This window comes from Oryctolagus cuniculus, chromosome 11 (assembly GCF_051225735.1).
Source record: "Oryctolagus cuniculus isolate XC-2025 breed Fujian yellow rabbit chromosome 11, ASM5122573v1, whole genome shotgun sequence".
Lineage (NCBI taxonomy): Eukaryota > Metazoa > Chordata > Mammalia > Lagomorpha > Leporidae > Oryctolagus > Oryctolagus cuniculus.
The window spans coordinates 66,894,933-66,918,727 of NC_142877.1; the positions used below are offsets into that span (position 1 = coordinate 66,894,933).

Genomic DNA, 23,795 nt, shown 5'->3' on the forward strand with positions numbered 1-23,795 from the left:
GGTGGCAGAGGCCTAAGCAATGGACCATCTTCCACTCTTTCCCAGGCATATTAGCAAGGAGGGAGCTGGACTGGAAGCAGAGCAGCCAGGACTTGACTGGCCCTCACGTGGGATGCTGGCACTGCAGGAGGCAGCCCAACCCTGTTGTGCCACAACCCTGGGAGAGCTCTTTCTAGTGGCGTTTTGCTCCCTGGAGAGAAAGGTCTCCAAGTTCTAGTATAAATTCAGTCACTGAGATTTGGCCCAAGTTTATCAAACACACATCATGCTCACATCTTCCCTAAATACGATGGATAAATTCTGTTTTACGATCCTGGTTAAGAAGCAGATGGATAAATTCTATTATAAGGTTCCAGTTAAGTAGTATGCTATGTCGGGAGATGCTAGACTTCTTGTGGACACTGAATGTGAGTAAAGAATTCAAGGGAGAATTATTCCTAGCTCCAGTTTTTCGACAACTAAGAATTATAACAGATGTCATGGGTCCACCGTGGTAATGCCTCTTGAAATGTTGTAATTTCAAATTTCTAGAATGATGGAGCTTTTACCACATGATCTTTAAGTATAAACAAAGACTCACAGGGGCTGGTGTTGTTGCACAGTGGGTAAGGCTGCTACCTGCAATGCCAGCATCCCATATGGTCACAGCTTCACATCTCAGCTGCTCCACTTCTGATGCAATTCCTTGCTAATGTGCCTGGGAAAGCAGTGGAAGTTGTCCAAAGTGCTTGGGCCCCTGCTATCCTGGGGGAGACCAGGATGAAGCTCCTGGCTCCCAGCTTCAGCTTGGCTTGGCTTAGCCCTGACCGTTGCAGCCAGCTGGGGAATGAACCAGCAGATCTTTCTGTCTTTTCCTTTCTGTCTCTTCCTTTAACTCTGACTGAATAAATTTGTTTGAAAGGCAGAGTTACACAGAGAGATCTTTCATCCATTGGTTCACTCCCCAAATAGCCACATATGTCAGAGCTGAACCAGTCTGAAGTCAGGAGCCAGGAGCTTCTTCCACGTCTCCCATGTACAAATATAAGGCCAAAGACCTGGGCCACCTTCCACTGCTTTCTCAGGCACATTAGTAGGGCGCTGGATCAGTCCTGGAGCAGCCAGGACTCAAAGCGGCACCCACTTGGGATGCCAGCATGGCAGGAGACTGCTTTATCCACTACGCCACAGCGCCAGCCCCAAATAAGTAAACAATTAAAAAATTAAAAGACATACATTTTAAGAGAAAAAGCTTTACAAGACAAAAAAAAAAAGTATTCCATACTTTTGTTGGAGAATGTTCCTAGGATTTAAGTATATAGTCATTGTGATTAAATAAAAGGCCCTCAGGAAACTCTGGGATAGGAAATCAACGACTATCATGTGTTAACCTTACTTTTAGCTTTAGGAAGGACCAGGCTGCACAATTACTGAAAGAACAAGAAGGAAATGGGCTCTCAGGAGCACACATCAGGTCTCCAAACACATACTTAAGCCTTGATGTTAGAGAATTCACGTTCATGTAGGACTTTCAAAGACACGCTTCAAAGCATGCCAGCAAGTCCCCCCAAATCCATTCAGTGAAAAGCACTGCGACTACAGGACAAAGCAGAGAACTCCCATATTGGGTTGCTTTGGCTGGATCCGCTTACTCGACATCTCCAAGTGACACTTGAGAACCAACACATAACATCTTTCTGATTTCACAAAGCAAGGCTTATTTTGGAGGTCTTCCCAACTCTTAGTTCAGTTCTCTTTCCCCTGGCCCATGCCACATCATTCTAGTTTTTCTATTCAGTTTCTTTCCTAAAAAAACCATTTAAGAACTCCTACCACCAAATCTAGAGCTAGATGTTTCTAGCCAAAGGAGAAAATGTCAACAGCCACTGTGGTATCCACATACAACCTGCCCCAGCTCTCCTGGGGCAGCTACGTCCACTGGGCAGTTGGACGCCATTGTTTTGGACAGCTGACTGCGCCCACCTCACAGAATGAGTGGTGCACAGACCACTGTGCCACCAACATCTCTGTGTTGGATCAAAGCCCAGGCGCTTCATACCTCTCATCTGACCTCTACCCACACAGCAGTGTAAACAACATCAATTATGAGGACAGTTAAGTGTCAGCCCTAGTTCTCCCACTTGGCAAGATCTGTTCAACTAATGTGTATGGCCCCCAGTGTACATTAAGGGCTGAGTGTCCCAGGTCTAGATAGCCCCTTTCTTCTGGTAACGCCCAGAGCAAAAGCAAACTCAATATGTCAAGAGGCGATAAGTGTGAGGCCAGCTGGGAACATGTAGGAAGGCAGAAGTCTGAAAGTGACTTCCTAGAGGGGACACCTAAACCAAATCCCAAAGGACAACTGAACTGGCCAGGTGAAGGGGACAGAAGATGCGCATCTCAGAAAGGAGCAGTTAGTGGCACAACGGCCTGGAGGTGACAGATGGCTGACTCAGAAAGTGAAAGCAGCTCAGAAAAACTGCTACCTATGTCCTCTGCACAAGCCTGACTTAGTCCTGCTTCGTGCCGTGACATCTACTGTTATGCCCAGAACACTCCACCCACATACTTTGCATGGCCACTTCCTTCCCAACATCCAGGTCTCTGCTCAGATACTTCAGAGTTTTCACAGACCACAGCAGCTGAAATGTCTGACTCTCCAACACTGACTTATCACTGATCATCCCTGATAACTCCCTACTGCATCCACGGCTGCTGGTGTACTGTGCCACCACATGATACCTAATACAGCTTGACTGAGCTAAATATACTGGCTAAGTGTATGGACTCTGGAATCAGATGGCCCTAGTTCAAATGCAGGGCTCTGCTAAGATATGCAATCTTTGGCAAACCACTCGTTTTCCTCATTTGTAAAATGGGGATAATAATACCTATTTTTCACAGAGCCGTGAATATTAGATGAGTTCACTCAGGTACAACAGAATAGCACTTGTCAGGGAAGGTGTTAGGGAGCAGCAGTTTAAGCTGCTGCTTGGGATGCCTATATCACACATGAAGTGCCTGGAATTGAGTCTTGCCCCTGCTTCCAATCAAGTTTCCTGCTAATGTGTACTCTAGGAAGCAGCAGTGATGACTCACGTACTTTGGTCCCTGCCACTTGTGTGGGAGACCCAGATGGCCTTTCTGGCTCCTGGTTTCCACCTGGCCCAGCTTTGGCTATTAGAGGCATGTGGGAAGTAAATCAGCAGATGGAGTATCTCTCTGCCTAACGGGCCAGTGCTGTGGTGCAGCAGGTTAAGCTGCTGTTTGCAGCACTGGCATCCCATATGGGCACTGGTTCAAGTCCCAGGTGCTCCACTTCCGATCCAGCTCTCTGCTTATGTGCCTGAGAAAGCATTGGAAAATGGCCCAAGTACGTGGGACCCTGTATGAGACATGGAAGAATCTCTTGGCTCTTGGCTTTGGATCAGCCCAGCTCTGGCCATTGCAGCCATTTGGAGAGTGAAACAGTGGATCACAGATCTCCCTCTCTCTGTAACCCTGCCTTTCAAATACATAAAGCAAATCTTAAATTATAAATTTATATAATTATAAATTTAAATTTATATATAAATTAAATTTTATATATAAATTTATATATATCTTATATATAAATACTATATATAAATATTATATAAAATATATTATATATAATATATATTATTATATATTATATATTTTATATATATAAATATACAAATTTATATATTTTTATATAAATTTATATATAATTATAAATTTATATAAAATATAAATTTCAAATAGACTAACACCTGTCATACACTGAACACTCAATAAATTTGAGTTATTGTTCAAACAGCTTCCAAGGAACCAGGCTTCCTTTGGATTGCTAGGGGAGGGGAATTGCTGCTTTTAACGTTTAGATGGCACCGTTAACTTGAAGAAAAGAAACAGCTTGTTCCTTGAGCAGCCAGCTGACACATCTTCCTACTTTCCCTTTCAGACTCCTTCCCCACATGTAATCCTCAGAGCCCTGCTGTCGCAGCCTCCTCCATCAGCTCTGCCACCAACCTCAATACAACATGTTAAGATCAAATGCTCTTCCCTGCTTCCCTATCTCCTTTGGATGAAGAGGCCGGTTCAGAGGATAATGAAATTTGTAGTGGAAAGTGACTAGACTTTAAGAATAGGGTCTTAGAATTCTTAAGCTAAGAAAACGCAAAAGTTAATTAAGCTAAGTTTAACAAATTCCATTAAGAGGGTTGTAAAGGGAATGAAGTGAAAGGCAGGCATTTCAACAAGCAAGCATTAAATCCCAGATTAAACCAGAGTACTCAACAGACCCAGAAAATCTGGCCTGTTTTAATATCCATTTTGCACGTCCATTCTTCCAAAAGCAATTTACAGATTCAATGTGATACCAGTCAAAATATCAAAGACATTCTTCTCAGATCTAGAAAAAATGATGCTGAAATTCATATGGAAGCACAGGAGACCCTGAATAGCTTTAAGCCATCTTATACAACAAAACAAAGCTGGAGGCAGCACAATACCGGATTTCAAGACATACTATAAGGCAGTTATGATCAAAACAGCCTGATACTGATACAAAAACATATGGATAGACCAATGGAACAGAATAGAAACACCAGAAATCAATCTAAACATCTACAACCAACTTATATTTGACCAAGGTGCTAAAACCAATCCCTGGAGCAAGGACAGTCTCTTCAACAAATGGTTCTGGGAAAACTGGATTTCCACATGCAGAAGTATGAAGCAAGACCCCTACCTTACACCTTACACAAAAATCTACTCAACCTGGATTAAAGATCTAAATCTATGACTTGACACCATCAAATTAATTGAGAACATTGGAGAAACCCCGCAAGACATTGGCACAGGCAAAGAATTCCTGGAAAAGACTCCAGAGGTGCAAACAGCCAATGCCAAAATTAACAAATGGGATTACTTCAAATTGAGAAGCTTCTGCACGGCGAAACAAATAGTCAGGAAAAAGAGGCAACTGACAGAATGGGAGAAATTATTTGCAAACTACACAACTGATAAAGGATTAATAACCACAATCTATAAAGAGATCAAGAAACTCCACAACAAACCAAACAACCCAGTTAAGAGACAGACAAAGGATTTAGACATTTTTCAGAAGAGGAAATCCAAATGGCCAACAGACACATGAAAAAATGTTCAGGATCACTAGCTGTAAGGGAAATACAAATCAAAACTACAATGAGATTTTACCTCACCCTGGTTAGAATGGCTCTCATACAGAAATCAACAAATGCTGGAGACGAAAAACATATGGATAGACCAATGGAACAGAATAGAAACACCAGAAATCAATCTAAACATCTACAACCAACTTATATTTGACCAAGGTGCTAAAACCAATCCCTGGAGCAAGGACAGTCTCTTCAACAAATGGTTCTGGGAAAACTGGATTTCCACATGCAGAAGTATGAAGCAAGACCCCTACTTCTCAATTTGAAGTAATCCCATTTGTTAATTTTGGCATTGGCTGTTTGCACCTCTGGAGTCTTTTCCAGTGGCAAAGGGTACCCTAACCTACTGTTGGTGGGAATGTAAACTGGTAAAGCCACTAGGGAAGACAGTGTGGAGATACCTCAGAAATCTAATATATTAGACTTATCCCTGGGAATTTATCCAAGGGAAATGAAATCAGCAAACAAAAGAGCTATCCACATCTCCATGTTTATTGCAGCTCAATTCACCATAGCTAAGACATGGAATCAACCTAAATGCCCATCAACCAAAGACTGGATAAAGAAATTATTGGGGGACTGGCGCTGTGGTGCAGCGGGTTGAAGCCCTGCCCCGAAGTACCGGCATCCCATATGGGCACTGGTTCTAGTCCCAGCAGCTCCTCTTCCAATCCAGCTCTCTGCTGTGGCCTGGGAAAGCAGTGGAAGATGGCCCAAATCCTTGGGCCCCTGCACCCACATGGGAGACCTGGAAGAAACTCCTAGCTTCGGATTGGCACAGCTCGGGCCATTGCGGCCATCTGGGGAGTGAATCAGCGGATGGAAGACCTGTCTCTACTTCTCTCTGTAACTTTTTTAAATATTTATTTGCTTGAAAGACAAAGAAATTATGGGATATGTACACTATGGAATACTACACAGCAGTTAAAAAAAAATGAAATCCAGGGCCAGCACCATGGCTCAATAGGCTAATCCTCCACCTGCGGCGCCGGCACACCGGGTTCTAGTCCCGGTCGGGGCACCAGATTCTGTCCCAGCTGCCCCTCTTCCAGGCCAGCTCTCTGCTGTGGCCCGGGAGTGCAGTGGAGGATGGCCCAAGTGCTTGGGCCCTGCACCCCATGGGAGACCAGGAGAAGCACCTGGCTCTTGGCTTAATATCAGCACGGTGCGCTGGCCGCGGCGGCCATTGGAGGGTGAACCAACGGCAAAGGAAGACCTTTCTCCCTGTCTCTCTCTGTCCTCTCTACCTGTCCAAAAAAAGAAATCCAGTCATTTGCAACAAAATGGATCAATCTGGTAAGCTTCATACTTAGTGAAATAACCCAGTCCCAAAGGGACAAATACTCTATGTTCTCCCTGATCTGTGAGCATTACTAGCGCACCTAAAATGAAAGCTGTGAACAGCCCTCAACTTGACTGTCAAGGAACAGTTTTTTTAAATTAAAAAAAAAAATTTTATTTTCTCTTCTTCATACTGTATCTTGAACTCTTTACTTAAAATAGTTAATCATATGTATATATAAAGTCAATTGAAAATAGATCCCAGTAAAAAAATAAAAGGGGGAGTAAGAGGGAGAAGGAAGTTTGTTCCTGTAAAACTGTATAGTTCTGCATACAGTCCTATGGAGTTTTTTTTTTTTTTTTTTTGATAGAGTTAGAGAGAGACAGAGACAAAGGTCTTCCTTCCGTTGGTTCACCCCCCAAATGGCTGCTATCGTTGGCGCGCTGCGCTGATCAGGAGCCAGGTGCTTCCTCCTGGTCTCCCATGAGGGTGCAGGGCCCAAGCTCTTGGGCCATCCTCCACTGCCTTCCCAGGCTATAGCAGAGAGCTGGAATGGAAGACGAGCAACCAGGACAGAACCGGCGCCCCAACCGAGACTAGAATCCCAAGTACCAGTGCCACAGGCAGAGGATTAGCTTAGTGAGCTGCGGCGCTTGCCGGACTTACTTCTAAGAGTACAGTTTAAAAACTTGTCATGGGACTCCAAATCCCATTAAAATTGATAAAAATGCCATCTTAATTGTTAAAGTGATCATATAGAATTAAGTGTTAAAGAGATCATATAAATACCATCAAGTGCCTGGTAATAACAGAATTAAAAAGGAGGGAATGCCCAACATGGGAAGCAGCCTACACAGCAGACTCATAGAATGATAATTGCTTTAAGTAACACTCTGACCTCAGAATCAGCCCTTATGGCATTCAGATGTGGCTGACAAGCCCATGAGAGCATTTCAGGCAAGGAAAGCCGAGACACTGGCAAAAAATATCCTACACGAAGGATCTCTGAGTGAGACCTCAGTGGAAAAAAGGGGCCAAAGAAGGATGTACTTTTCTCTAAAGGGAGGAGAGAACTTCAACTTTGCTTATGGCCTTGTCCAAATACTGACAGTTTGTGGTCACAAAAGGCTTGGCAGCTCATGGCAAGAGCCTTGGGTGATCACTGACATCATAAGTAAGAGTGTTAACTGTTAAAGTAATAACAGAAGTCACTGTGCACTTATTCCCCATGCAGGGCCTCTGTCCTTAATGAATTGTACTATGAGAATTAACTGCAAAATTTGTTCTCAAACAGTACTTTATACGTTTGTGTGTGTGGGTGCAAACTGTTGAAATCTTTACTTAGTACACAGTTGGTCTTCTGTGTATATATATTTAAATTTAAAATCAATCCTAGTGAAGAATGGGATAGGAGAGGGAGTAGGAGCTGGGATAGGACTAGGGGTGGGAGGGGAGGTATGGGGGGAACAACAACTATATTTCTTAAGTTGTACCTATGAAATTTGCATCCATTAAATAAAAGCTTTTAAAATAAAGAACATTTTGCACTTTTAGCTTAAGTTATGCTTGCTCACTTTCTTGGGTTTCACAGGGCTGGGAATGAAACTGCTTTCAAGAAGGAAAGAACACATAACCAGTAGAACCCAGCAATTCTCATCTTCTGAGTGTTGGAGCACTGTGCTCTGGGGATCAAGGTGGCCACGATCTCCAGGAATAGAGTACCTCTGTGACAGGTATCAAATTTAGAAAGACGACCCAGAAACCAAATGGAAATGGCAGAAGAGTGTGGTATATTGTGATGGTTGCAGAAGAGAACCAGTAGAGCAGAGGAGTGTTAGGAACGAAGGTCCCATCAGGGGCAGGCCAGTCTCACAATATAGGTTTCTGATAATCTACTCAAAGTGAGGTCATGACAACCAGCAGCAGGCACCACCTGTGACCTGCTCAGAGTGAAGAATCAGAGTCTGCATTAAACAAGATGACCAGAGAACTCACACATAGCAGACTAAGGAGCTCTGCTCTCCAAGAGTGGGCCCCAAACCAGGCTGCCTGTCAGAATCACCTGTAAACAAAGGAAGCAGATGCTGGATCTCACCCAGCCCAAGCACGTTAATACGGCTCTTCTTTTACAATTTCAGAGGGTGACTTGGATAAGCACCTTTTATTGAGAATCACTACTCCAAGACAAAGACCTAGCCTCAAAAGACAAATAAGGATGGGCATTTGGCATAGCAGTTAAGACACTGCTGGCAGGCATGCCATATCAGAGTGCCAAGGTTTGAGCACTGGCTCTGGTCTCGATGCTAGCTTCCTGCTAATGCAGACCCTGCTTCCCAATACAGAGGCAGTAGTGATGGCTCAAGTAGTTGGGTCCTAGATACCCACAAGGGAGATGTGTATTGAGCTTCCAGCTCCTGACTTTGGCTTGGCCCAGCCCCAACTCTTGCAGGCATCTGGTAAATGAACCAACAGATAGGATCTCTTTCTCTCTCTGCCTCTCAAAAAGTTTTAAGAAAAAAAAAAATCAAAGGCTCTCCATGCTGATGTGACATGTATGTATGGGAGCAAATACAGTTAATAGAGGGAGAGCAGTGGAGAATTTATACAAAGAAGGGGTGGCAAGCATTCAGCATAGTGGTTAAGATACGCTTGGGACACCTGCATCCTATATCAGAGCACTTGGTTTGAGTCCCAGCTTCTCTGCTTCTGATCCATCTTCCTGCTAATTAATAACTTGGGAGGCAAATGATGGCTCAAGTACTTGGACCCCTGCCACCCATGTGAAGTCACAGATTGAGTTTTGGGCTCCTGGTTTTGGTCTGGCTCAGACCTGGCTGTTGTGGGTATTTGGGGAGTGAACCAGTAGAGCAAAGAGCTTTCTTTTTTACTTCTTGCCTTTCAAATAGAATGAAAATAATCATTTAAAAAGGCTCATAAATACCCAAGATCTTATGCTGATCAGCCTTCATCCTCGGAGGATGTTCCTCTCAGGAGAACAGCCTTATTTTCTCAGGTTGAGTGCCTACCTGTGTGCGCCATCAGCTTGTCAGGCACCTACCTTGCTTGTCTGATTTGGTTTGATCCCAGGCCCTCGAACCAACAGTGGAACTTTGATATCAAACTCATACAGCTGTCTTTTGTCTATTGGCAATGAAAACTGTCCTGAAAACAAAATGCACAGGATAAAGATGGCACCAAGACAGAAGTGCTGCCCACACTCTGTTTCATTCATTTAATCAATAACAAAAACTAAAACAACTTTGTTTTACTAAGGTTGGTGTTTTAATAGAAAGCTTCTATTTGCCTGGGTCTTATTCCTACATGATGGGAAAAACTGAGTTCATCTTCTTTAAACAGATGAAGGAACTCCTTTTGTTTTTCAAGCAGAACAAACTGAGCAGAAAAAATGGCTGTAAGCCACTGAACATTGGCCAGGCCAGTAAGACACCTGTGTCCTGTATCTCAGTGCCTGGGTTTGATACTCTGTTTTACTCCCAACCCCAGCTTCCTGCTAATGCAGATCCTGGGAGGCAGTGGTGATGTTTCAAGTATTTGGGTCCCTGACACCCATTTGGGAGATCTGGATTGAATTCTTGGCTCTTGGTTTCAGCTCTGACCATTGTGGCATTTGAATCATGAACCAGAGGATGGAAGCTCTGTTTATCTGCCTCAAACTTAAATTTTAAAGAAGTGAGCTTGTCTTAAAATCCATAAAATCCATTATATGCATGATATTCAACCTGACCACAACTGAATGAAGGTACTCCAGAGACTGTGAAATAAAGGGACAAAACATTATCTTTCTTTTCCTGAATGAATTGCTTTTCAAGACAGCTAAATAATTGATGAAGGGAAGTTCTTCTCTAAGGAGTCCCAGCTAATAAATGCATAAGAGTACAGAACTATGAAATCATCATTTCGCAGTTTCTAAAGGAATAATGGATTTAACCAACAATCAACAATGGAATCTTAAATGATGTCATTTAATAATCAATGGAAGCTTCAATGACAAAGATTCATGGGAGCGGCCCGGTGCTGTGGCGTAGCAGGTAAAGCCGCTGCCTGCAGTGCCAGCATCCCATGTGGGCACTGGGGTTTGAGTCCTGGCTGCTCAACCTCCGATCTAACTCTCTGCTATGGCCTGGTAAAGCAGTAGAAGATGGCCCAAGTGCTTGGATCCCTGCACCCATGTGGGAGACACAGAAGAAGCTCCAGGCTCCTGGCTGCAGATTGGCCCAGCTTCGGCTGTTGCAGCCATTTGGGGAGTGAACCAGTGGATGAAAGACTCACTCTCTCTCTGCCTCTGTGTCTTTGTAACTCTGCCTTTCAAATAAATAAATGTCATAAAAAAAAAAGTTCATGGGCGTTCACTGGACGGGTTCAGGCTGAAACCACCGTAACTGTCAATACAGGCATTCAGAACGTTGTAGTCAGAAACCACGAGCCAGATCTTGTGACAATGAGAAGTACACAGCAGCACCACAAAGCAAACATTCTCGCCTGAAAACACACATTTCTATCGAGTCTCTTGACCCAACCACCAATCTATAGGAAATGTCAGGTAGAGATGACCGAGTGGAGGGATCATAATACAGCAACTACCAAACGCAGAATGTGAGCTATTCTAAGTGACAAAAGACCCGCTCTTCCTAGTAAATCAGTGGCAAATGACAAAAACTAGTGGTAGCACACAGACTGTCTAGTTCTTAAAAACAGATTAGATACACAATCGGTATTAATGTGAGGAATCACATAATGTCTGAGAACTGCTTCAAAACATTCTAGCAAAACAATAAAAGCATGGGGAGGGACAGTAAGAATTCAAAAGACTAGCCATGTGCACTGAACCATAGGGGTTTTGCTCATCTCTACTTTGCTTAAAAATATTAATACATTAAATGGCTAATCAATCTGCTCCTATGTAAACAAGCCCTGGGCTGCTTTCCATTCAAGTGAAAATTTATAGACGGTAAAGGAAAGTTTAACAGAAGGTACAAGTAGACAAGATAAACGTCAAGGACACGGAGCTGACTCATAATGTAATTTTGAAAACACAAAAACTCCCGAAACACCAGTTCCTTGATTTAGCAAGAATGTTCTTCCCCCCAAGACCATCTTCTCTTGGTCTTCCTGTCTAGAATATCTTACTCCTAGTCTCTAGGTCCTGCTTACCTTTGAGATCAAGTTCAATCTTACCTCGCCTGTAAAGTAAAACCTGCCTCCAACCCACCAAACTCATGGTCTGCTCTGCTCCTAAGCCATCATGTAACTTGGCACACAACAGGCAGTTGTGTTCTGCACCTCAGTGTAAGGGACTGTAGTTCACAATCATGTATATGTGCTGCATACAGCACTGGGAGAGAAGAGCTGACAGCTTCAAATATAAAGATAAGGAAACAGAAAGGCTAACTGCCTGTATAATCAATTTATACTGTGAGTGTATGTAGTCAAAGATTGCACTGTATCCCACAAGAAGGTCTATTACACCTTAATCTAAAAATTAAAAAAGAAAAGAAAAAGCGAACAATGAAACTTGGTTTTTCCACGTGGGAATGATGAGGCCCTTTAATCAGGGGTCCCCTGGCATCTCCATGGCTGTAAAAGGACTCTCTCTGCCAGGGCTACTGACTGAGAACTTCTCTTTGCTTTGTTACCCAAAGCCCACAGGAATACCTAGCCCGCCTCTCACCTGTGTGATAGCCATTATCTGATGTATAAAAGATGTAGGTGTTGTTGAGCTCGCCAGTGAACTCCAATCTCTTGACCAGTTTCTCCACCAGGTCATCCACTGACAGCAGAGTCTGCCACCTGAACATGAACAGAGGGAGTAAGTGGGACTTCTGGGGGCAACAGCCGAGATAGCATCATCTTGCCCAAACAGGCAAGATAAAGACCCCTCTTTCCAATAAAGATAACCTCCAAATGGCTCTCCTCAAATGCGCCAATTCAAATTGTTTCCTAGCTCCCCTCACTGCAAGAAACAGACTAGAAAATTCAAGAATTCATTCATTCTGAAGTTACTTTTTCCAAAGAAATAAAGCAGACTTTTTATAACCAATTAGCTTCATTCTTTCACTGCCACTAGTGAACAACTGGAAGGGAAAGCTGTCAATTCAATACTACTTGATACTAATACTAATTAATTCAGATAGGCCTGCGCCACTTCATTTAAAGTCTAAACTAGGGTTTGGGGCAGGCATTGGCCTAGTTATCATGACACCTGTGTCCTATACCAAAGTGCCTGCATTTGATACCCAATCCTGGATCTGACTCCAACTTACTGCTAATACAGTCCCTGGAAGGCAGAAACAGTGGTTCAAGTGATTAGATTCCTGCCACTCTCATGAGACCTGGATTGAGTTCCTGGCTGTGTTTGCTGCAGGCATCTGGGGAGTGAAACAGTGGATCAGAGCACACAGTCTCTCTCTCTGGGTCAGCTAACTATGACACCTGGAGAAAAATCTTGCCTGTTGTCTGTTTTTATATAACAGCTCATTCATTGACAGATCACCTATGCTGCTTTTATGCTACATCAGAGATGAATAACTAGGACAGAGACCACCACATGGCCTGCAAGCCTATAACATATCCTGTGTAGTCCTTTACAGAAAAAGTTTGCATACTCCTGCTCTCAACTAAGTATTCCCTAAGTAATGGATTTTTAAGGAATTTCTGCAAATATTTCACTCTAGCCTAAACCTTGGGTCTTTTGTCAAATACTTGAGCTGATCTCTCAATAAGTGATCTTTACTTTATGCACAGGAAAAAAATTTCTACCGAGTGGTTCAAGTTTACAGTATTCTTTTAAGAAGTTCCAAGAATGGATGCTTTAATTGGGATCCAAAAGCCCCTTTATACATCTGAATGTAAAGGAACCTATCTGCTTCTGGGGCAACAGACACTCCAACAAATCATCCCTCCCACTGGCTTCTCAAAGCTAACAACATGTGCAGTCCCCAGCTCATGATTTGATTCAGTGGGTCCTCAAAACACTCCGAGTCAGACAGCAGCAGCAGCAGCTCTTACCTTTTCCTAAATGCATTATCTAAAAACTGTATTGAAGAATTAGTCATTGGAGTCTTGGCTTGTCTAATTAACCAGTGCTTGTTCTAAAATTTAGAAGAAAAAAAATGTTAACACCAAGTCACTGTAGTCAAATGAAACTACTGGATTACTAGGATTGAAATAAAAGTATTTATACTGTGGCAAAAAGGAACTAACCATAACCTGCAGCTGCAGACCTCCTCTCCCTTCCCCCATGTTTCCAAAAAGGAAAATTTTCTATCACCTGCCCCTCAGCTTCCCAGAAGTCCTTGGCTCCTCTCTTAGCAGCTTCAATAAGAAATTCCGTGAATGTTAACAGGCAATCTCTGGCTAAAATGATATTAAATTTCTAACTCTGACCCTATATGTGGGTTTACTACAACAACTAATAGGTAAATAAACTTCACTTGCCTCCGAGTTTGGCCTAGTTAGCCATCATTCCATCACCTTCATTTTCCTACCCAAGATATGGATCACTGAAAAATCCTTGAGAAAAATCCCATCACAGCAATGTCCTAAAACTTCAAGTTCAAATCTAGAGGGTCTTTCCCATTTAAATAAAAGATGCATGCTCTCCACTCCCAACACACACCCCCCATCAAAACCATTCCCATACACCTTTAATTCTATTTATAAAACCCTAAGCCTCCATCTATTAAAGTAGTCTTTAATAACTTTAGTAAGTTTTAGAAACACCGTAGAACATATCTTTCTGTTGGAAATTCTCATTAGGCCGTGAATAACTTCAAGTCCTGGAGTAGACTAACTTACTCAGCCCAAAGTTTTCAAACATATTTGGTCATGACTCTTTAAAATCCAGTTCACTAAGCTTTAAAATCACATTTAACAAGCACAAGTCGATAATGTGCTAGTTGGTTTGCTAAGCGTTTCTATGTACTCTAATCCATACAATAGCTGCAGAGAGAGATGGATTTCCTGCTTTAGACAGAAAAACAGAAGTTAAGCATCTTGGTCATGGTCACTTCACTTAGCTAGAAACTGGTAGGCTGGGTCTGGCTTTACGATTCAATCTTTGTACAACCTTAGAAGCAGTTATGATTTCTTATTCAATGGGTTCCAAGCAGTGGAGGCCTTCTACCTTTCAACCAGAGAACTGTCCAAGCCTGATGCTGAGGGAAGTGTAACCGAAACACGAGGCAAATATTTGAGTTGTGTGTCCTTTAGCCATGTCCCTTCCTCTGGCTCATTTTTCCACTCAACTTCCCCTTCCAACCACATGGCACTGAGTCAACCCCTCACCCCCCCACCCCTTTCTCCTATGCCTCTGGCTAGTGATGGCCACCAAGAGGCGGCTGTTGCCAGCCCAGCTCAGTACCCAGGGAGTGTTTCAGCCACTGCCAGCAGGGAGGAAAGCCAGCACAGAGGTTATCAGGAAAACCTGAGGGACACTAGTACTTGGGAAAGACGACACAGCTTTACTATTCCCTGTGGACTGTCCAGCTGCTCCCTGGAGGTGTGGCAGAACAGCACTTGTGAGGCAAGTTTACACTATTATACTTGGGACAGGTGCAATTACCTCTGAAAGATCACGAAGGAGAACCTATTATGTGGCTTAAAGGCTTCCTGACAAACACATTACAAAATTAATGAGTATGGCTTAATTTAAGGGTTAGGGGATGCTACCGTTCCATGGATGTTGAAGTTCTTGTTTCTTGGGGCAAAGACATTCTGGAAAGTCTTCTGGTACTGAGGTGCAGCTGTCCACGGTGAATGGGGTGCTGGAGTGGAGATCATCATGAAGAATGGCTCAGAGTTGGACTTATAGTCCAGGAAGTCCAAGGAGACATTGGCCTAACACAAAGAAAGAAAGGTCATCCCTTACCCTACCCAACGACTGAATACTTAGTAGATAAATGTCCTCTGGTGAGCAGAGGTACAAGGTTGTACAAGGTTGACTTTAACCATGGTAGCATAGGGTCTTAAGTCATACACAGATGCAAGCGTGCTGCTGAAACAAATATATTTGATTATCTTAGGCAATACTTACAAATTTTGAAATGCATACCATTATAAGAAAGTGAAGGCCGGCACTGTGGCTCAGTAGGCTAATCCTCTGCCTTGCGGCGCCAGCACACTGGGTTCTAGTCCTGGTCGGGGCACAGGATTCTTTCCCGGTTGCCCCTCTTCCAGGCCAGCTCTCTGCTGTGGCCAGGGAGTGCAGTGGAGGATGGCCCAAGTCCTTGGGCCCTGCACCCCATGGGAGACCAGGAAAAGCACCTGGCTCCTGCCTTCGGATAGGCTGGCCGCAGCGCGCCAGCCACGGCGGCCATTGGAGGGTGAACCAACGGCAAAAGGAAGACCTTTCTGTCTCTCTCAATGTCCACTCTGCCTGTCCCCCCCACCGCCCCCCAAAAAAAGTGATAAAGGCCTTCATGATTTTACATGATCTAGAAATTGTTAATGCTTCCCTGCAGGAAAGAATGAGTCATCTGGCTATTTTACTATTAATGTACATTAATGCAGTTTAGAGTACGCACAGTCATGTACCACAGAACTTTTTGATCCCTGATGTACCACATATACGACAGTGGTCCTGAAAGATGGTAATGGAGCCGAACAATCCCTGCTGCCTAGTGACATCATAGTGTTGTAGCACAAAGTATTACATGTTTGTGCTGATGCTGGCAGAAACAAACCTATTTTGCTGCCAGTTGTATAAAAGTATAGCACATGCAATTATGTATAATACATAATATCTGGTAATAAGCTACTAGGTTGCTGCTTTATGTAGTTTATCATACTATACTTTATGTCATTTATTTTAGAAGTCTGTATTTTTTCATCTACTTGAAAGGCGAAGTGGCAGAGAGAATGGGTTGGGGGGGGGGGGAGTTGTGGCGGGGGAGATATATTTCATCTGCTGGTTCACTCCCCAAATGCCCACCTAATAGCCAGGAGCCCAGAACTCCATCCTGGTCCACCACATGGGTGGCAGAGTCACAAGTACCTGAGCCATCATCTGCTGCCTCCTAGGCTCATTAGCAAGAAGCGGAATTGGAAGAAGAGCTGGGGCTCAGACCTGATGTGGGCATTCCAAGCAATGGCTTAATCCACTGTGCCACAACGCCCATCTCTTATTATTTTAGAAAGTTCTCTCTCTCGTTTGTGTATGTATATGCACACACACAATACAGAAAAAACAGCTGTGTGACACTAGCAGTAGCCTCCTATATCCTGTATTTACCGAGTCCTAGAGGCCACTCCAGTGACTGACCTACAGCATCCAGACTTATGAAAGTACACCATGATGTTTACACAACAACAAAATCACATAATGACGGTTCTCAGAACATATCTCCATTGTTATGTGATGCATGACTGCAAATTTGATGGCTTGAAGAATGTAAAGAGAGTGTCAATGTAATTCAGAACAGAGGAAAAATGTGGATGTGGATTACATTACCTTAACCTTACAAAAACAGAGCAGATGACATGAATTATGCCAGTTCATGCAGCTAAGCTAAAGGAATACTAAATCCAAATTCATTACAATGAGGCATTAATTTATATGGACTCACCTTTTTATTTGCTCAAGAGCTATAAAATGAGCACCCCACATGCATGCTGTTTTTCATTGTTTTAGTTCATTTAGATCTGCACTTATTCCCAACATTCACTCACAAGATGTTGACTTTTCACCTCAAGATTTTATTTTGCTTATTTGAAGGCAGAGTTACAGATGGACATATGCAGAGACAGAGATCTTCCAACCACTGGTTCACTCCCAAAATGGCTGAGGCTAGGCCAGGCCTGCGACTCTGTTCAGGTTGCCCATGTCAGTAGTAGGGGGCCATCTTTAGCTCTTTCCCAGGTGCATTAACAGGGATTAGAGGAGCCAGGACTCAAATTAGTGTTCCTATGGAATGCCTGCATCACAGGTGGCTTAACTTGCTGCACCACAATGCAGGCCCCTGACTGTCTCCTATCAGTCACCTACCTTATTCCAGTCCTGACAGCTTTCTTGTGGTTTCTCAAGTCAGGCCTCATGGCCCTCAGGCTACCTGTGGCATTCTTTCCCCTGATCTTTACAGCTCATCTCTTTTGGATTTCTGCTTAAATGTTATCTCAGTAACCAGCAAATGTTTTCTTGTTTCTCTAAATGACTGTCACTAATGAGGCATCAAATTAGTGTGTGCATATACATACCTAAAAATCTCCTGCCACCATAAAGTACCTTCCACAGAATCAGACTTTGCTTATTTCCTTCTGAACACCTGCTACACTAACTGATGAACCACCTGGTGAGTTACTGCTCTACAGAAGGCTGCCATCAGAATGTCTCAGGGGTGGGTGTTCGATGCAGTGGTTCAGCTGCCACTTGGCATGCTTGTGTCCCACTGGAATGCCTGGGCTTGAGTCCCACCTCTGCTTCGAATCCCAGCTTCCCACCAATGTGCACCCTGGGAGGCAGTGGATAATGGCTCGACTTCTTGGGTCCTTCCCCTTCATGTGGGAGACCAGAATTGAATTCCAAGCTCCAGGCTTTGGCCTGACCCAACCCTGGCTCTTGCAGGCATTTGGGGAGTGAACCAACAGACAGAAGATTTCTATCTCTGCCTTTCAAACAATAAATAAATATACATATTGTCGCTCCCCCTCTTCGTGGAGGAACGACACTAAACCCTGCCTAGGCTTCATATCTGAGTCACGGCACCATTATGTTGCTCCCCCTCTTCATGGAGGAATGACACTAAACCCTGCCTAGGCTTCATATCCGAGTCACGGCACCATTATGTCGCTCCCCGTCTTCGTGGAGGAACGACACAGGACCCTGCGCTGTTCTTTCGTCTGCTCGGCCCTCCCCGGGTTTGCTGCTGGTTCTTCCCGGGTTGGCTACCGTCCCTTCCACCTCCGTGGAAGGGCGGTTCCCCCTGCCACTTTCCCCACTTCCGCGGGGGAGCGGCACACCGCCGGCCGGCTCTCTCGGGGGCTGCACAGGTGTTCCTTCAGATAGATGTTCCCCTTAGATGTTCCTGGTGCATGTTGTCTCTCTCCTCCTTTATAGTCCTCTTCCACCAATCCCAACTCTGCTACCCACATGCCGAGTACGCTGCTCTCCTGCAATCAGGAGCAGGTCCTGCTGTTTATTGGTTGAACTGGAGGCAGCTGTGTAGAAGCTGTTTCCTCCTCTCCCAGCGCCATATTGTGGGAGAGCAGATGCATAGAATAAGTCTTAATTCCAGTAACTTAGTCTAGTCCGAGTTGCTCCCAGTTGCTCCCCACACATATAAAAGAAATGCCTCAGGATAGTAAAGTACCAAATTCATCTGATTCCAATAATTTAATATATAAAATACACAGTACCCAAAGAACTCCCATATCTCTATGTCCCTAGTTTCCTAAGGCCTATGAAGCTGTCATCTTACAGCTTATGAATAAAACTGACATCAAGAACAGGCACTCTTATAAAGTCAAACCCCTACAGTAATCTCTTCAGTCTTAAGAGATTAACCTTTAGAAAAGGGATTTGTTGCTGGAATTTCAAGAGCAGCAGATCTGAGCCTGGCTTATATAGGAAAAAAAAAAAAAAAAAACCCTCAGTTTTTAATCAGCTGGAGATTTTTGTTGGCAGTTAGAACAAGTTATTATGCATTTATGTTACCCAATGCAAACAAATAAGACAAAGTTTTCTACGAAGAGTCTTCTACTAAATATGAGCCAAAGCTGCAAAGACGGAGCTACAGAGCTTCAGGAACTCACCAACACATCTGTCAGATAGTCCACGCTGTAGTTTTCACCATGCTTCCGCGCCTTCCCATTAATGGACAGGGTGTAATTGTAGTATTTAGAATTCTTTTCCTATTATAACAAGGAAAATAAACCTTGTTACAAAGTCAGCACACACAAAGAATGAATCCACACTAGCTAAACTATACCTTTTTAAGTCTTGGCACTATTTAAACAGTACTCATTCAAGACTGGACTTTTTGACTAGCATTTTATTAAGTACTAGGATAATTTCAATAAAACATCTTAGTTTAAAAGCCACTAAGTGAAGCAAATAGAAAAACAAGCCACACTGCTAAAACTTGTGTAAAAGGAGACAAACCAGGGAGGAGGGACTCACAGGTCAATAGACTCTCCTTTAAGGAGATAAAATAGCTAACCATAAAGTATACTAAATTATGTCAGTATCAAACTCAATGAGAGTGAACATACTGTGTTTGCTCCTCAGGGTGGTAACTGTCACTATCACTCACCAGAGCATACCAGTAACTCCAGCCCAGAGGAACGTGTTCCAGTCCGCCTGCATCTGGGGCTCCATACTGAAAAGCAAGACAAGGAGGACTTTAGAAGTTTTCAGACTTGACCAGACCAGGAATAGGAAACTTAGAATCTTTTCAAACTGCCTGATACACAGTTAGGTGCTCAATTACCCCAAACACAGAAACGAATAGAAACAAAGCAAAAAAAAAAAAAAAAAGTTAAAGTACGCTATAATCCTAGAAACTTCTACAACAGGAATTGGCGAAGTCAGGCTAGTGGGCTAATCTGTCCTGACAACTGTCCTGCGAGCAAGATTTTTTTAAAAAGTCATTTAAAAACACAAAAGCCAAGAATATTTTATGAAATGCAAGTTACATGAAATTCAAATTTCAGTGATAAAGTTTTATTGGAATACAGCCACGTACATTCATTTAGACATTACCCATGGCTTCTTTCACGTAACAATGGCAGAGCTAAACAGTAGCAGAACACTTACTATCCTTCCTGCTACTGAAGAAAGCCCACTTGTGGGCTGCAAGTGCAGCTGCTGATGGTACAGACTGAATACTCCATCCAACCTTGTGGCTAACCACAGCCAGACCAGTCAGAATATGAGCCATCAGCCTATTACTTCAGTTGTCTTGATGAACTCTACTACTGGAGTTTATTTGATAGGTGAAGACACTACAGAATAATCTAGCTACAAAGTTTAAAACTGCCCATTTAAGGCAAACTAATCCCTGAGAACTAAGTATTTGTACTCTGAGGATTTCTCCTACTTTCCTACACAACTAAGACAACTTTCAATATGCAAAGTAGTATAAGTTCTCTGTATGGTCCACAGCCCTCATGCAGGAACTAAGTCTTCACACTTCCTAGATCTCATGACTCTTCTCAAAGTGACTCAACTTCCTTCAAATCCAAAAGATTGCAGACTCTCCCGGTTATGGGAGAGATGGGGGGAATCAATGCAAAAAATAAGCTCTCATACAACAACAAATAGCTTGTAAAAAACAGACACCTTCTTTTTGTTGGGCATTCCCAGTTTTACAATAAAAGTTAATCTCAAACACTCCCAAACACACTATTTTCTTTAAATCTGGACTTGGACTAAAACTTTAGGTTAACATGGGGGTACTTGGAGACATGAAATCTGGCCTTGACGGTTCATAATGAGGAACCCCTCTGCTACGATTTGAACGTGATTTGGCTCCTAATTCACGCAGGACCCAAAGCCATAAATTAACAGTACTCAGAAGGCAGAAACTTAATCCAGTTACACTGTTCAGGAGGTGGGCCTACTGGGAGGTCCTTAGGTCACTGGGAACACACCCTCAGGAAGTAGTTCGCCCATGCCAGCTGTGAAAGTGAAACTGGGCTCAGCCACTCTGCTCTGTGGCTAGCCATCCTTCTGCAAATACTCCACCACTGGCACCTACCATCTTCATCAGAGGCCAAACCAACAGCGCCTGCCTGATCTTGCACTGTGCACCTCCAGAACCAGGAACCAAAATGGACCTCTTTCCTTTGAAGTACCTTGCCTCAGGTACCTCGCTGCAGTGAAGAAAAGCCCCCACCTCCAGGCCAGTGAGGCCAGCACACTGGCCATATGCCTTCATGGCCCAAGTGCGCTAGGCTCTGGGAGCTTTGCCTTCTCACCATCTCTCCATAATTTGTTCCCAATTTTCAGGCAGAAAACAAGTTAGCATTAAGTTGTTGTAACTTAGAAGCAAGTCTAAGAAAGCTAACATTCTAAAAAGGAAAAAAAAAAAGTCTCACTCTGATCCTAATAAAGGGGAAATGGAAACAAAGAGACCAGGACAGCCACACGACAAGCAAGATTCCTGAGGGAACAAAGGAGGACTCATCTGATAGAAAGCAGTTTCAGGATAATTTTGAGGTAAATGCATAAATGTTCCTGGGACTACTGAAAAGGAAGAATAATTACTGTGCACAGATCATGTAAATATTTTCATGTAAATAAGTTCTTGTTTGTTGGAGAAAACAACATACACAAAAAACTAAGATGATCTGAATAGATACCAATGGAACAAAAATGAATGTTTAAAAAGCTGCTATATGGGGAAAAAAGACCATTTAACATACCTCATTTAAATATTTTCCTGCAAAAAAGGTTTGATAACCACACATGGATCTGAGAATTGCTGGAAACGTATTTGGTTCTTGGATCTTCTGCCAGGCTTTACTACTGCAGTTTCCCTCCAAAGTGTTGTTAACAACGTGATGATTGTGCGGGTACTTTCCTGTCAGGATGCTGGCTCTGCTGGGGCAGCAGAGAGCACTTGGCACATACTACAAAGGGAAAGCAAAAAGGACACTGTTACATACGGCAGATGGGTTTCTTATTTCTAAACAGAACAGAGAAAGCTAGCTGCTTAACACTCTAACCTCTGTATTTTTAGTTTCACAATGGAATCAAGATTTTCTTTACATATGACCTCCTGATCAGTTGTGCTTCTATGAATGGTTCATTCCTGTGCTTTGGTCATTTATTCCTCTTTAGCTGCCGGCCCATTCTAACAAAAGATTCAAGGAAGGATACGGCCACATTACAAATGCTTTCTGTTTTTATTTTTGCCTCTTCATGTTATTAGATGTTTGACTTCTGTCATTTTGACACTAGTAATTCTTTCCCTTTTTGTTTTTGATTTTATGGCCAGTACTACACTGTTTACTGGTAAGGAAATTTTTTCCTTTAAAAATATTGGGCCGGCGCCGTGGCTCAATAGGCTAATCCTCCACCTTGCGGCGCCGGCACACCGGGTTCTAGTCCCGGTCGGGGCGCCGGATTCTGTCCCGGTTGCCCCTCTTCCAGGCCAGCTCTCTGCTATGGCCAGGGAGTGCAGTGGAGGATGGCCCAGGTGCTTGGGCCCTGCACCCCATGGGAGACCAGGAAAAGCACCTGGCTCCTGGCTCCTGCCATCGGATCAGCGCGGTGCGCCGGCTGCAGCGGCGGCCATTGGAGGGTGAACCAACGGCAAAGGAAGACCTTTCTCTCTCTGTCTCTCTCTCTCACTGTCCACTCTGCCTGTCAAAAATAAAAAAAAAAATAAAAAAAAAAAAATAATATTGCCTTGGCCGGCGCCGCAGCTGAATAGGCTAATCCTCCGCCTGCGGCGCCGGCACACCAGGTTCCAGTCCCGGTCGGGGCTCCGGATTTCTGTCCCGGTTGCTCCTCTTCCAGGCCAGCTCTCTGCTGTGGCCCGGGAGTGCAGTGGAGGATGGCCCAAGTACTTGGGCCCTGCACCCGCATGGGAGACCAGGAAAAGCACCTGGCTCCTGCCTTCGGATCAGCGCGATGCGCCACTGGAGGGTGAACCAACGGCAAAAGGAAGACCTTTCTCTCTCTCTCTCTCTCACTGTCCACTCTGCCTGTCAAAAAAAAAAAAAAAAAAAAAAAAAAAAAAAAAAAAGAGTAGTGTGGGGCCGGTGCTGTAGCACAGTAGGTTAATCCTCTGCCGTGGTGCCAGCATCCTATAGGGCACCGGTTCTAGTCCTGGCTGCTCCTCTCCCAATACAGCTCTCTGCTATGGCTTGGGAAAGCAGTAGAAGATGGCCCAAGTGCTCGGGCCCCTGAACCTGCATGGGAAACCTGGCAGAAGCTCCTGGCTCCAGATCGGCTCAGCTCTGGCACTGTGGCATCTGTGGGGTGAACCAGCGAATGGAGGATCTCTTTCTCCTTCTCCCTTTCTCTGGCTGTAACTCTACCTCTCAAATTCTTTAAAAAAAATTACCTCTCCCCATATGTTTATTATTCCAGATAACTTTTAAAATCATAGCTGAGTCTAAAAACAATCTCCTTGGGATTCTAATAACTATTTTATAATATTGTCTTCCCACAAAAAAATGATGTGCATATCTGTGTATCAGTGTTTTTATCAAAGTTTTGTAACTATTTCAGTCTTAAACATTTCTGGTCACTATTAGTTTGTGTTTATTAGTTTCTACTTATATTGTATTTTTATTTTTAAAGATTTATTTGTTTGAAAGGCAAAGTTACAGAGAGGCAGAGGGAGAGGGCTTCCATCTGCTGGTTC

The 23,795-nt window shown here is 43.6% G+C and overlaps 1 protein-coding gene across 1 annotated transcript in view; it reads right to left on the reverse strand.

The window, feature by feature from the left end:
• Positions 1-23,795, reverse strand: part of GNS (glucosamine (N-acetyl)-6-sulfatase) — a 49,720-nt gene that overhangs the window by 17,755 nt on the left and 8,170 nt on the right. The window contains exons 3-9 of the mRNA XM_002711312.6: positions 21,844-22,050; positions 19,731-19,796; positions 19,231-19,329; positions 15,154-15,321; positions 13,492-13,574; positions 12,155-12,273; positions 9,524-9,627 (exon numbers count right to left, since the gene is read on the reverse strand). Of these exons, the coding sequence (XP_002711358.3) occupies positions 9,524-9,627; positions 12,155-12,273; positions 13,492-13,574; positions 15,154-15,321; positions 19,231-19,329; positions 19,731-19,796; positions 21,844-22,050 (846 nt within the window). The remainder of the gene's footprint in view (positions 1-9,523; positions 9,628-12,154; positions 12,274-13,491; positions 13,575-15,153; positions 15,322-19,230; positions 19,330-19,730; positions 19,797-21,843; positions 22,051-23,795) is intronic.